Raw genomic sequence first — 14,390 nt, 5'->3', positions numbered from 1 at the left:
AAACTCCTTTTTTAAACATAAGAACATTCGCTGGTATACTGGGGAAGGCAGAGGAACCAGATCTGTCATTGACTATATAATAACAGATCAGGAATTCAGGAAGGCTGTGAGGGACACACGTGTATTCAGAGGATTCTTTGATGACACTGATCATTATTTAATCTGCAGTGGAATTGGGATTGTGAGGCCGAAAGTGCAGGAGGTCAGGTCCATATGTAGGAGGATAAGAGTGGAGAAACTTCAGGATAAGGAAATCAGGCACAAGTACATAAAAGCGATCGCAGAAAGGTACCAGTTAGTTGAATGTAGTCAATTACAGTCATTGGAAACGGAATGGATAAGGTACAGGGACACAATACTAGAAGTGGCTAAAGAATGTCTTGGAACAGTAGTGTGTAAAAGTAGGATGAAGCAAACAGCTTGGTGGAATGATACAGTCAAGGCAGCCTGTAAAAGGAAAAAGAAGGCGTATCAAAAATGGCTACATACCAGAACCCAGGTAGACAGAGAAAGTTATGTTGAAGAAAGAAACAAAGCCAAACAGATAATTGCAGCATCCAAGAAAAAATCGTGGGAAGACTTTGGAAACAGGTTGGAGACTATGGGTCAAGCTGCTGGAAAATCATTCTTGAGTGTAATTAGCAGTCTTCGAATAGGAGGTAAGAAGGAAATGACAAGTATTTTGGACAGGTCAGGAAAACTGCTGGTGAATCCTGTGGATGCCTTGGGCATGTAGGTGAAAATGCGATCAGTAATGTTTCAGATTTCGAGGTAGAATGGGATAGGAATGATGGTGGAAATAGGATCACATTTGAGGAAGTGGAAAAAATGGTCAATAGATTGCAGTGCAATAAAGCGGCTGGGGTGGATGAAATTAAATCGGAACTCATCAAATACAGTGGAATGTCAGGTCTTAAATGGCTACACAGGTTAATTGAAATGGCCTGGGAGTTGGGAGAGTCCATCAGACTGGACAAAAGCAGTAATCACACCAATCTTTAAACATGGAAACAGAAAAGATTATAACAACTACAGAGGTATCTCTTTAATCAGCGTTGTGGGTAAAATCTTCTCATGTATTGTTGAAAGGAAAGTGAGAGTATTAGTTGAGGACCAATTGGATGAAAATCAGTGTGGGTTTAGGCCTCTTAGAGGTAGTCAGGACCAGATCTTTAGCTTACGGCAAATAATGGAGAAGTGTTATGAGTGGAACAGGGAATTGTATCTACGCTTTATAGATCTAGAAAAGGCATATGACCGGGTTCCTAGGACGAAGTTATTGTCTGTTCTACAAGATTATGGAATAGGAGGCAAACTTTTGCAAGCAATTAAAGGTCTTTACATGGATAGTCAGGCAGCAGTTAGAGTTGACGGTAAATTTTCATGGTTCAGAGTAGTTTCAGGGGTAAGACAAGGCTGCAACCTGTCTCCACTGTTGTTCATATTATTTATGATCATATGTTGAAAACAATAGACTGGCTGGGTGAGATTAAGATATGTGAACACAAAATAAGCAGTCTTGCATATGCGGATGACTTAGTTGTGATGGCAGATTCGATTGAAAGTTTGCAAAGTAATATTTCAGAGCTAGATCAGAAATGTAAGGACTATGGTATGAAGATTAGCATCTCCAAAACGAAAGTAATGTCAGTGGGAAAGATATATAAATGGATTGAGTGCCAAATAGGAGGAACAAAGTTAGAACAGGTGGACGGTTTCAAGAACTTAGGATGCATATTCTCACGGGATGGCAACATAGTGAAAGAACTGGAAGCGAGGTGTAGCAAAGCTAATGCAGTGAGCGCTCAGCCACGATCTACTCTCTTCTGCAAGAAGGAAGTCAGTACCAAGACTAAGTTATCTGTGCACCGTTCAATCTTTCGACCAACTTTGTTGTATGGGAGCGAAAGCTGGGTGGATTCAGGTTACCTTATCAACAAGGTTGAGGTAACGGATATGAAAGTAGCTAGGATGATTGCAGGTACTAGTAGATGGGAACAATGGCAGGAGGGTGTCCACAATGAGGAAATCAAAGAAAAACTGGGAATGAACTCTATAGATGTAGCAGTCAGGGCGAACCGGCTTAGATGGTGGTGTCATGTTACACGCATGGGAGAAGCAAGGTTACCCAAGAGACTCATGGATTCAGCAGTAGAGGGTAGGAGGAGTCGGGGCAGACCGAGGAGAAGGTACCTGGATTCGGTTAAGAATGATTTTGAAGTAATAGGTTTAACATCAGAAGAGGCACCAATGTTAGCACTGAATAGGGGATCATGGAGGAACTGTATAAGGAGGGCTATGCTCCAGACTGAACGCTGAAAGGCTTAATCAGTCTTAAATGATGATGATGATGATGATTTGATAGTGCTATTAATAAATTAGTTGGTAGAAACATCATTACCCAGTGTCACATAAGTGTAAAAAAACGTATGATAAACTTCGACTATTAGTCATTGTTACACCTCGGAGTAATTGACCACAGCATTGCGTTTAAGACCATTAACAGTCGTTGTGATGCCCACTAGGTAATTTTTTATCACATTACTAAGGAGTACTGTGATGTACCAAGTATTCTCAAAATTTTGCTTTTCACTTTATTAACTGACAATCATTCTCAACGTGCTGTTAAAATCCACCAGCTCAGTACGGTTACAACATGATACGTACGATGAAAGAGATCCGAGATAGGTCTGTATCAGCAAACAAAGCCCCCGTTGTAAGATACATCTGTTTTTGATGATTTGTTTGCAACTATTAATTAAAATTGAGGCGGGATTCCAGAGAAAATTGAAAACATCAGTCGCCTTTATTGACCTCTCAGCAGCTTACGACACTGTGTGGAGAGAAGGCATCGTGTACAAAATTCTTCGAGTAATTCCTTGCAAATCTATAGCACGCTTAATAGACAGCATGCTCAATGATAGGGTGTTCCAAATAAGTATGGACACTGACTACAGCTCCATCAAAAAACTAAAGAGTGGCTTACCACAAGGATATGTGCTTGCACCACTGCTGTTTAGCCTCTATATTGCAGACCTGCCGGAAACACAATCAAGAAAGTTCGGGTATGCTGACGATAGGGTCCTCGCTACAAGATGTAGCACAACTGAAGCATCTGAGGATATCCTAACGAAGGTCCTGAAGATAATAGGTGAAGTGGGCACTTCAACCAAATGCTTCCAAAACAGAGGTTAGTTGCTTCCATCTCAACAACAAACTCGCTGGAAAGGAACTCAACAGTCGATTTGAAAACACCGTTGGCTCTGAGCACTGTGGGGCTTAACTTCTAAGGTCATCAGTCCCATAGAACTTAGAACTACTTAAACCTAACTAACCTAAGGACATCACACACATCCATGCCGAGGCAGGATTCGAACCTGCGACCGTAGCGCTCGCGCGGTTCCAGACTGTAGCGCCTCTAACCGCTTGGCCACCCCGGCCGGCAAAACACCGTTCTCAGGCATAATAAAACTCCGAAGTACTTGGGCATGACGCTGGACAGAACACTATCTTTTAAAGAGCACCTAACAAAGACTGCCGAAAAATTAAAGACAAGAAATAACATTATTCAAAAACTCTGTGGTACTACCTGGCGAGCAACGGCCTCCATTCTCCGCACCTCTTCTTTAGCAATTGTACTCTCGGCTGCCGAATACTGTGCTCCGGTTGGTTGGTTGTTTGGGGAAGGAGACCAGACAGCGTGGTCATCGGTCTCATCGGATTAAGGAAGGATGGGGAAGGAAGTCGGCCGTGCCCTTTTAGAGGAACCACCCCAGCATTTGCCTGGAGTGATTTAGGGAAATCACGGAAAACCTAAATCAGGATGGCCGGACCCGGGATTGAACCGTCGTCCTCCCGAATGCGAGTCCAGTGTCTACCCACTGCGCCGCCTCGCTCGGCACTGTGCTCCGATTTGGCTAAACAGCTCACATGTAAAAAAGGTGGATGTCCAGTTGTATAACACTCTAAGGATGATTTCTGGAGTAATTAAACCCACTCCAAAGCAATGGCTCCCAATATTAAGCCACATCCCGCCGCCACACCTGCGACGTACTGACGCCCTTGTACGTGAATACAAAAACATCATGGGAAATCCAAGCCTGCCAATCCACCAAGACGTTGAGGCTGCAAACACTAACAGGCTTCGATCTAGGAACCCGCCAACAAGAACAGCAAGGAACTGTGTACAAGAAGGTTTCAGTATCACAAACGCATGGTCTGAAAAATGGAACGCATGGCAAAATCATAACATGCCTTGCATCACACAAAAGTCACCTGGTTTTGACCTACCACGCAAAACGTGGTCCACTGTAAATAGAATTAGAACTCGTCATGGCAGATTTGCTTACTCCCTGTATAAATGGGGTAAAATACCATCCCCTCAGTGTGACTGCGGAGAAAGTCAGACCATCAGCCACAGTGTTGAAGAGTGTTCCAGAAGAGCCTATAATGGGAGCCCCGACGACTTCCTGCTCGCAACTCGGAGTCGATAGATTATAATAATAGACCTGATGTTTGTAATCCGTAAACTTTGTTGTATTAGTAGTGTTAGTTTGCAATTATTAACGTTTGTTATATTAGTGATTTGTCTGTTTGTTTCTTATGTGTCTGCATTGCCATACGATAAATAAATAAATTAAAATAACTAACACGCAAGATCATTTGTCTAGACCTAAAAACATTCACTCCGATTTGCTTTATCACCTGTTAGAAGTATAGTTTCGAATTATTTTGGCACTTTTATGAAAGTATGAAGTGTTATCGTGACACATTGCATATACAAATATTTTGAACCCTGTAGATACAAACCTTGTAGTTGTACTCAACATTCTCTTGCAATTACGGCTTCGTGTGCCTGGGGAGGACGCCATAGTCAGTGTTACTGTGCCTTGGAGCCAAGGCCTCTCCTTCAGCCGCGGTGTAACCTTTACACAAGAGCTGCGACCCGCGAGATCGAGAACAGTTAAGCCACGTAGTGTGGGGTAAGACGAGCTTGTGCGCGTCAGAGTGTAACTCCTGCGTCCGGAATGGGCAGACAACACGCCGGCGGATTTTCGCAATTTCAGTATAAAAGCGGCACCGTCCACGCCACGGGCATCAGTGAGGTCCATCTTTCTACTGGATTACCGCTACTGTGCGACTATGAAGACTCCGGTACGTACTGCGGCATCTGAGTAGGGACGTGAAGTGGTATTCTCTGCCTAAGTTGTACATTCGTGATTAACCTTTTTTTCCGAAGAATGTAGGTAAGGCTGTGGAAACTGTTGAAGAAGCAACACTGATGTAGCAGTTTTTCACTGTTCTGAAGACATTAACATTTGCCTGTTACTTGCATGCTTGTGGCTACGGTCGCAGGTTCGAATCCTGCCCCGGGCATGGATGTGTGTGATGTCCTTAGGTTAGTTAGGTTTAAGTAGTTCAAAGTTCTAGGGGACTGATGACCTCAGACGTTAAGTCCCATAGTGCTCAGAGCCATTTGAACCATTTTGAACTATCGAAAGATGTGTGACGGAGATGACAAACATTTACTACCGTATTCAAATGAGGGGTTGCTCGCGAGTAAAATGACGTTAGATTCCTTGTGCAAAAGATTCGCTTTCTTCAAATTTTATTCTCTTGGTTGTTACTCAGTGTTTGGGATGGGGAAAGGTACTACGTTTCCTGAGTCGTACCGGAACTTGGTCTCCTGGAGTCTTGAAAAGTAAGGCACTATGTCATTCTTACAAGCTGTCCCATTAGCGTTTGCAGAGTTCTATGACGCTCTCGTGCTAATCAGCTATATTACGAGCAGTTTAAGTAAATTTCCGATCTGCTCTCTCTCTTCCATTAATACAATTCGGTGAGTTTCGCAGGCCCATGAACAGTGAGAATAGTCCTTATGAGGAAATTGTAAGCTGTATATTTTCTTGATGAATTACGCATCGTTAAGATGTCTCCGATGCTGTCTGCTACCGCCGAGATCGATTTTAGCATTGAGCTCCATGCACAATACTCAGCAATAGTTCCACCGTGGTGGTTTGTACGGAATCTCTGCCGTTCGTCGATTACGCTTTCTTAGGGTTTTTCTTGTAAATCGCCGTTTTGAATTTGGCTACACCAGATGACGATTTATATGTTGGTTCGAGCTGCATTCGTGTCAAATGTATACGCCTAGATACTCTATAGCTGTTCGTGATTCTACTGGCTCATCGTAGTTCGTCTGGGAAACGTCATACAAGATATCATTACATTCTCGTACAGCTACGTTCGCTTCAGCCAGATCCCAGTGAGCGGTTCCAAATTGAGAGAGTTTTTTATCTCCTTACATTTTTCTTCCTGCCAAAGTGGGAGGGTGGGTTGTATCAAAATTCAGCTCATTGCAGAGTTCAGATCTTTTCAGGAACAGGACAGACATTGCTCCAAGTTGAAAATATTTGAGACTAAATACCTAATTAACAACTACAAGTTCTTCTGATGGGGCAGCTGCACCTGTACAAGTCCATTTTGTAGCCGATTGTGTACACAGTACAAAACTGTGGATATAGCAACTGTTCTGCGGTTTCTTCATTTTTCAAAATTAACAAATGAGAAAATACCTGGCCAGGAAAGTAGAATTTGAACAACTTAAAATTTATGGCTATGACAACACTGTCCCTACAATCCTTGTGTGTGTGTAAATAATACATTTCATTCCCTGATTCAGACAGTAGGAATGGCTGTTTGTCATCCGATCCCTTGTTAAATTCTTGTTAAAACAGGATTTGGGAGGAAATTTGAAGTTCAGCATTTTCCTTTAAGTTGTGGAAGCCTTCCGAAAACTTCTGTCAAACGTAGTGGAACAATTTGTTAACTAAAAAGGCCTGGCAGATTAAAAGTGTATGCCGGATCAGAACCCGAATCTAGGACCTTTGCCTTACCCCAGGTCTAGCGTTTTAGGAATCACAGCACGACTTACAACCTTTCTACCCATCTCCCTTCGCTAGTACATCTACGCCTACCTTCCAAACATCACAAAGCTACCTTGCATACCTTCCTGGACTAGCAGTTGTGCAAGAAAGTTGCCGGTTGCTTATATAACGGCTTCCAGGGCAACAAAACTTGATTTTCAGAATTTCAGATTATTATTGACAGAATTGAACAATTAAAAATGCTGTAGAAAGTTACTCATTAAGAAGTACAATCTTATGTCAAACTTTAAACCTAGTACTGCAGTTAGAAACTGTGTATATGTGTTCAGACAGAGTAATTAATGGGGCGCAAATAGCCAAACTATATTTATCCAGTATTTGAGAATGAGAGCAGTTTGTGACTTCCAACAAACATTAAACATGGTTTTAAACCTTTACGAACTTTATCCATAACTTTAAGAACAGTCTATCGCAGACACTCTCCCACCCCCACCGCCCTCCGCCATTCTTTCGCCCCCACGTAAAATGGTGTTAGGAAAAAATTTCTTGCTCACTACATTTTCGCCGACGGAGTAAAACTTCAGTATCTGGCATGACATTTTAATTTATAACTTACTTACAACTATGATAGGCCGGCAAGCAATGCCCACATCCTTGTGGAACACGAACAAAAACAATTAGGAAGATCGGACAGGAAGTACATTAAACTACAATTACTAAGCTTCAAAATAATGTATTTATTTTTCAACACAGTCATTAAGAGCAACATATTTCTCCCAGCGTGTAACAAGTTTATTCGTTCCGTCATGGAAAAATTCTCCCAACTGTCTTCAAACCCAGGACTCGACTGCTCCTTTCACCTCATCGTTTGAGGCCCAAGACTGAGGGATTAAGGAGGCTGTGGAATGGGTTCAAACTTCAGATTTTGCAGAGCCTCTTCAGTTGGGCGCGAGGTACGTGGACGAGCGTTGTCATGTTGGAAGATTATTGGCGCCAGACTGCCTCTAAAACGACAAACTCGACGTAGGAGGAGGTTTAGTCTTTACGTATTGAGAAGAATTTACCGGCGCCTCTTGCACCAGCAATCGGTTAACAAACTCGAAGAGAGTACCAAAAGAGTCAAAAGAATTTTATGTAGGTGGTTCTGTTTTGAACTTCTTCGCTTGAGGAGAAGACGGATGTCGACATTCTGCACTCTGTCTTTTCGCTTCTGAGTCGCATTGATGGACCCCATGACTTGTCCCCCGTCACTATATTCGAAAGAAAGTCGTTTGCTTCGTCACTGTAGCGCTGCAAAGTTGCTCGTAGCAAAAGTTGCTCGACTCTGTCTGTTTCGTCTATGAAACGGCGTCGCGCTAATCCTGCACAGACTTCATGGTTTCCTAACTGATCAATAATGAACCCTATACGTTCCTTGGACATTCTAACATGGTTCGCAATAAGATACTGAGTGATACGGCGGCCATTCTGAATCAAATTGTCTACGAGTTTGCGATGTTTATCGCCTGTGGCAGTGAACGAAAGTCCGCTGTGTGTTTCAACAACTATGGCTTTTCCAAGTTCGCAACCACGGAGGTTTTAAGTTGTGTCTTTGTCACGAAAACATATTCAGCGATCCAGCTTCATTATAATTCCAGTGTTGGATCACAAGTTTATTAATTTCGATTTTTCAGCATGCTGGAGGTGAAGAAAAGATCCATGACTGGCGCTTTTAATTTATATAAATGGTTGTATCTTCGTCATATGATGCACTGTGAAGTATCTCTTTTTATTTTCTTGACGGTGATTAGTTCTCTAATGTCCGTCCTACGTGGTGTTCAAAAAACGGTTCAATTGGCGCTGAGCACTATGGGACTTAATTTCTGAACTCATCAGTCCCACAGAATTCAGAAATACTTAAACCTAACTAACCTAAGGACATCACACACATCCATGCCAGAGGCAGGATTCGAACCTGTGACCGTAGCGGTCGCGCGGTTCAAAATTGTAGCGCCTAGAACCGCTCGGTCACCATGGCCGGCTCTACGTAGTGTAATTTGTTATTATTAACTCGGTCATATACCTCATTGATTACTGCTGGGGCAGTTTCTGCACTTGTGATATTGTCTATGTTTGTCACAGTTAGGCCAAGGATGGTTTGAAAATGGACATAGGTATGTATAACTAGTCACAATCAGAAATAAAAAATAAATATTTCTGAAGCAACGTATGACGAAGCTACAACCATCTACTTCATTTATTAGTTTTAGTCGGTAATGATTGCCTTCGTTGCCAACAACCTTGCCCCAGTGGTAACACCTGTTCCCATCAAATCACAGAAGTTTAACGCTTTCAGGCTTGGCTAGCACTTGAATGGGTGACTATCCGGGTTCGCCGAGCACTTAGCAAGCGGGATGCACTCAGCCCTTGTGAGACCAAATGAGGGGCTACTTGACTGAGTAGCAGCCACTTCGATCATGAAGACTGACAACTTTCGGGAGAGCGGTGATCTGACCATATGCCCCTCGATATCCCCTTCCAGTGACACCTATAGACTATGAATGACACGGCGGTCGGTCGGTAACGTTAGGCCTTCCGAGGCTTATTCGGACGTTCAGATTCGTCTTAATGACCGTCTTCAAACCTAAGTAGAAATGTGTTGTTGCAAATGCTACACGTCTCTACTCAGGACTGAAGATGGTCATTACGGTCTGAAATAAATTACCTGTTTACTAGTAAATATTGTGATCCAAGATTCGAAAATAAGTAACAAAATTTTACTACCCACCGATTTACAGTAGACGTGTCAATAGCATCGTCACCATATACAGCCTTTAAACGACGATGTGTCTCACTAGGAGTCACTTTTTCACCAGTTAAGACTTCGATAACAACACGCTGTGCACATTCAAACTGCTGATATGTGCAGTCCACGTAGTGCGTTTCTCAGAGTCATATAGGTGCGCTCTACAAGCGTGTGTACATTATTTTCACCCCACAAACACACTAATTCTAATCACAACAAATTGTGCAAACATTTTCCGCATATATCATTGGACGACGTATAGTTCAGAAGATATAAAGTCAGAAACATTTAGATGCGTAAAAAATAGCTTTTGCCCATAACGGAGCGAAAATTACTCAGACTTTAGTAATGAGAAAACTTTTTGTAGTGGCTTTCAACAACCTTTCGACATAGTTTGAATTTTTTCTAAACGTTTTATCGCTTACGCACTTAATGGCAAATATTTAACACATTAACACAAGTTGTTTTAAACAGGGGAGTTTCATTTTTGAAAAAAAAAAAGAGATTACCAGCTGCTTAGAAATGGCTTAGCCACATCCTAGAGGACTGTTTCCAGAACGAATCTTGGTTCTGTTTCGGGGTATGGGCTAATCTGAGTCTTGGTGGCAGTTTCAAATCGTATGACGGTCCTGAATCTAAATCCGAGACCTTGCCTTTCAAGGGGCAAGTGCTCTACAAACTGAGCTACCTAAGAAGCTTCAGAACTTTACTTCTGCCAGCACTCCTTCTACCTTTTGAAATTGTCTATGCGATAGTATGTCTTAGAGAATACTGTCAAGATCTACTGTGCATATTTGTATTTTCTTTATTTTTAGTATGAATTTTTTTTTAAATTTCTGCATTTGGGACGCCACGACACTTCTCAGGGGAATACTATGTTTAAATACGAATAGAATCAACACTGACTCATGGCTCCAAGCCCAAATCATATGGACTTAGTAATTACTTTCTTACGACATGGTCCTCCTTTATATATCTTCTTGGTCTTGGGAACTGTATCAGGAGCTGCAGGAGCTACACACCATGACATTGACTTCTTTATTATGTAGGCAATGATTGTCCCAATTCTGTTTCTAATGACTTCTTCAATCTAAAATCATACACATTTAGCTTCTCTAAACTCATGTAACTTGGCCGCAAACAAGAATCGGAGATCTGCTATCTTCAGGGCTCTGCAGTTTTTTCAATTTTCGTGAAGAATCAGAGCATAGATGCATATCACGCTCACAAAATATGTTCCTCTGTTCGTTAGTTGGATAGTTCTTTACAGCCCTGCATCTGTCGTTTGACAGGGTACAACAATCCGTAGCCCAATTTTCCTCACCACGTTTGGGACTACCTTGCAGTTTCTAGTGCACCTTCACGTGAGAAATTGTTAAATTTAGGACAGACATGCAGTACCGCCGTGTTTCTGTCTGGGGAAGAGACAGAGATCGCAAAAGAGTAAGGACTGCTTTTGTTCAAAGTGAAAAACTGTCGGGTGCTAAAGTTTTACGCATTAGACTTCGCTACAGTGCGTTAAGTGTTCAGCACGTAAAGTCACGTATTCTCTAAATAAACATCGTTGGAATTTCAATGCATTACGTTTTTATAAAATATTGCTCTTGGCAGTTCTGATTCGTGATTAATTAATGATTACTTGTTTATATCGATGTATCGTATCCATTAGGTAGAACAATGTCCCTTATAATTTCTTTCCCTATATTACAGTTCATATCCGTTGTTTTTAGAACATATTGGAACCTCACTGCGTATTTTGAATGTTTTCAGGTTTCTCGGCATCGTTTGTCTACGAAAGCGTCATATTATTTGTCGCATGGAAGCAGACATATACCAAGAAACTCCTATAAAAAAACCGAGAGAATTAGGTTGTAAGAGATACCAGATGAAACGAGGTACCAATTACGAAGGATACTCATAGGTACAAACACAGCATAAAGAAATTGATAATCGGCAGTAAAACGGCCGGTGGTTTATTTAACTGAAATACCGATTGACACTGTGGATAAATACTGACGAAGCTACAGAATGCAAACCGTATTCTACTGAATAGAAGGGCAGATGTACTTGAGTTTCTAGTGAGATGCTAAATGCTTTTACTGACACACATTTATGGCGGCAGTGCTTCAAACCATCTTCTGGCCAACCAAATCTATACTTTCTATGGTTTTGCTCGCTCGCTCGAGGCCAACGACAGGTGGATCTCTTTGTAAAAGACACAGCGGAATTCCTTCCACAATCCGAAAATATGCTCAGTGTCTACAGCTCTCACCATCGACTGAATACTCAACCCTGGTCTTCCTTCTTTTAAGATTACCACACAATACACTGCTATTAAGTCCGTTTCTCTCTCCTACTGGATCAGAGTCGACAGTGAGTTCTGCTTCATCCTTTTATTGTGGCGCATCTAGTTGCGTCTGTTAGCGAATGATTCTTGTCAGTGTTCGCAGTTGACGGTCTCCCGCTGTGGCGTTCGCTTTTTTGGTTGTATGTCTACATCCTACACCCACCTGTACACTAGCGTCACTGAGAAATTGTGGACACAGAACACAGATGTTCTATAAAGTGATATTGCGTGCAGTGGAAGTGTATTTCGCAGAAGCAGCCAATGACATGTCAAAGACAATGACACTTGTTGTCCCCATTAGCCCTTCTTAATCTCAGTTGAAGTTATGAATGTATAATCGTTCGAAATACATAGTGTAACGATCAAAAATGTGGCTGACTATACTTGTACGTGTACTTCTGTTCATTAACAGATTTAGGTGCAATACCGCGTTACTAGGGGAAGTGGGTAGCCACTCGTGTTTGTAAATGTAACTGTGTAGGCTTCCAAGGCCAGAGTCAACAGTACCCGTGGTCCAGCAGACCAAGAGTAAGCCGTTGACGAAACATTGGTTTCATTGATAGTGATTTACAATACTGTGTGATACCATACCAGATAACTTGCTAGTGAACGAACCCCTTTGTCTGACCGAATTTCATGTTGCAAGGAAAATGTTAGTGGAATTTAACCTACAGAGCTGATTGTATGTTAATACATGTATTCATTTACAGGTGTGTGCTGTACTTCTTTCATTGTTCGTCCTGGCGAGAGGAGAAGTCGCAGAATCGAAAACAGAAGGAAGGGACAGCAAGACGGAGAAGCGAGGACTATTAGGCCTAGGTTATGGGGGATATGATACTGGTTATATTGGGCATGGTGGATACTACGGATCAGGCTTTGGCGGATATGGCGGCTACGGAGGATACGGCGGGTATGGCGGATATAACGCCTATGGAGGATACACAGGCTTCCCCAGTAGCTACGGCGTGAAGACGGTGACCATCACGAAGCCTGTCCCAGTGCCGTACCCGGTGACCGTGGAGAGGAAGGTCCCAGTGCCTGTCAAGGTTCCAGTCACGGTGCCCGTGGTGAGGCCGTACCCTGTCAAGGTACCCCAGCCATACCCTGTGCCCGTACCCAAGCCGGTACCTTACCCAGTCTCCGTGCCAAAGGCAGTGCCCGTGCCGGTCCCACAGCCCGTAGTGGTCAAGCAGCCTGTCCCAGTTGTCGTCAAGAGCACAGGCTTTGGAGGACTCTACGGTGGCTTTGGACACTCTGGATATGGCACCAGCTACGGTAGCTATCTAGGACACTCGGGATATGGCAGCCTTGACTACTTTGGTACCAGCGGCTTCGGTCACCACTGAAGTACTGGAAAAGATAGATTTTATCACACTGTTTCTATAAATGCGCACATCTAAGCGTGTGTCACACCAGCTGCCACATCAGCTTATCAACTAATTACAACTCTTGTACTGTCTGCAACCATGAACTGCATTACTACTAAAACAAGAAAGCCAACTGTCAGTGTACAGATTGTTGTTTGCCGATAATATTAATCCACTGTCAAGTGAAACATTTGTATTAAATTTAGTGTAATCATATAGATAGAGTAAGTATGTGCTGTAAATTACTAAATAAACTGATACAATTAATATACATACGTTTATACTAAAAATGATGTCCTATTTGAATCACAATACATGCCACTGTTTTTCATTCTCCCAATCATATTAGAAGAATAACTCTTCCTTTCAATCTTCGGATAAATTATATTTCTTAATTCACTTTTTTCTTGACCCATTAATGTAATAGCCGGCCGGGGTGGCCGTGCGGTTCTAGGCGCTACAGTCTGGAGCCGAGCCACCGCTACGGTCGCAGGTTCGAATCCTGCCTCGGGAATGGATATCTGTGATGTCCTTAGGTTAGTTTGGTTTAATTAGTTCTAATTTATAGGCGACTGATGCCCTCCGAAATTAAGTCGCATAGTGCTCAAATCCATTTGAACCATTTGAACCATTAATGTAATACGTCATTCTTAGTGGGAAGTTAATTTCTTTTATTGCTTGAAAATGTTTCAAAGTTCAGTTCAGACTCATTTCCACTAAAGTGTGGGTTACATCGCGTATAATTTCGAAACTAGTAAATCTTTTTAAAATTTATTACAAAAATTACACTTATATTGTAACGTTCTTTACAAAATTTGTTTTTAATACAATGAATGAATGGCTGAACTGACGAATGGATACATAACTGGAGTTTTCGTGTAGTGTCTTGTAAGTGCAAGTGGTGTACTTACTCTGTGTTATTGTCAGCAAAACCTTATACGAACTGATTGGGCAATGCTACTCCCAGTACCAATAAAGAATTACAGTCGCTGTAAAATAAATTC

General features: G+C 42.1%; 1 protein-coding gene across 1 annotated transcript in view; it reads left to right on the top strand.

Moving 5' to 3' along the window:
- Positions 1–13,654, top strand: part of LOC126151414 (elastin-like) — a 163,586-nt gene extending 149,932 nt beyond the window's left edge. Inside the window, exons 6-7 of the mRNA XM_049915939.1 lie at positions 5,067–5,154; positions 12,730–13,654. Coding sequence (XP_049771896.1) covers positions 5,067–5,154; positions 12,730–13,365 — 724 coding nt within the window. The 3' untranslated portion in view covers positions 13,366–13,654. The remainder of the gene's footprint in view (positions 1–5,066; positions 5,155–12,729) is intronic.
- The last annotated feature ends 736 nt before the right edge of the window (positions 13,655–14,390 follow it).

Source organism: Schistocerca cancellata, chromosome 2, assembly GCF_023864275.1.
Source record: "Schistocerca cancellata isolate TAMUIC-IGC-003103 chromosome 2, iqSchCanc2.1, whole genome shotgun sequence".
Lineage (NCBI taxonomy): Eukaryota > Metazoa > Arthropoda > Insecta > Orthoptera > Acrididae > Schistocerca > Schistocerca cancellata.
This window is presented reverse-complemented; position numbering and strand designations above follow the sequence as displayed.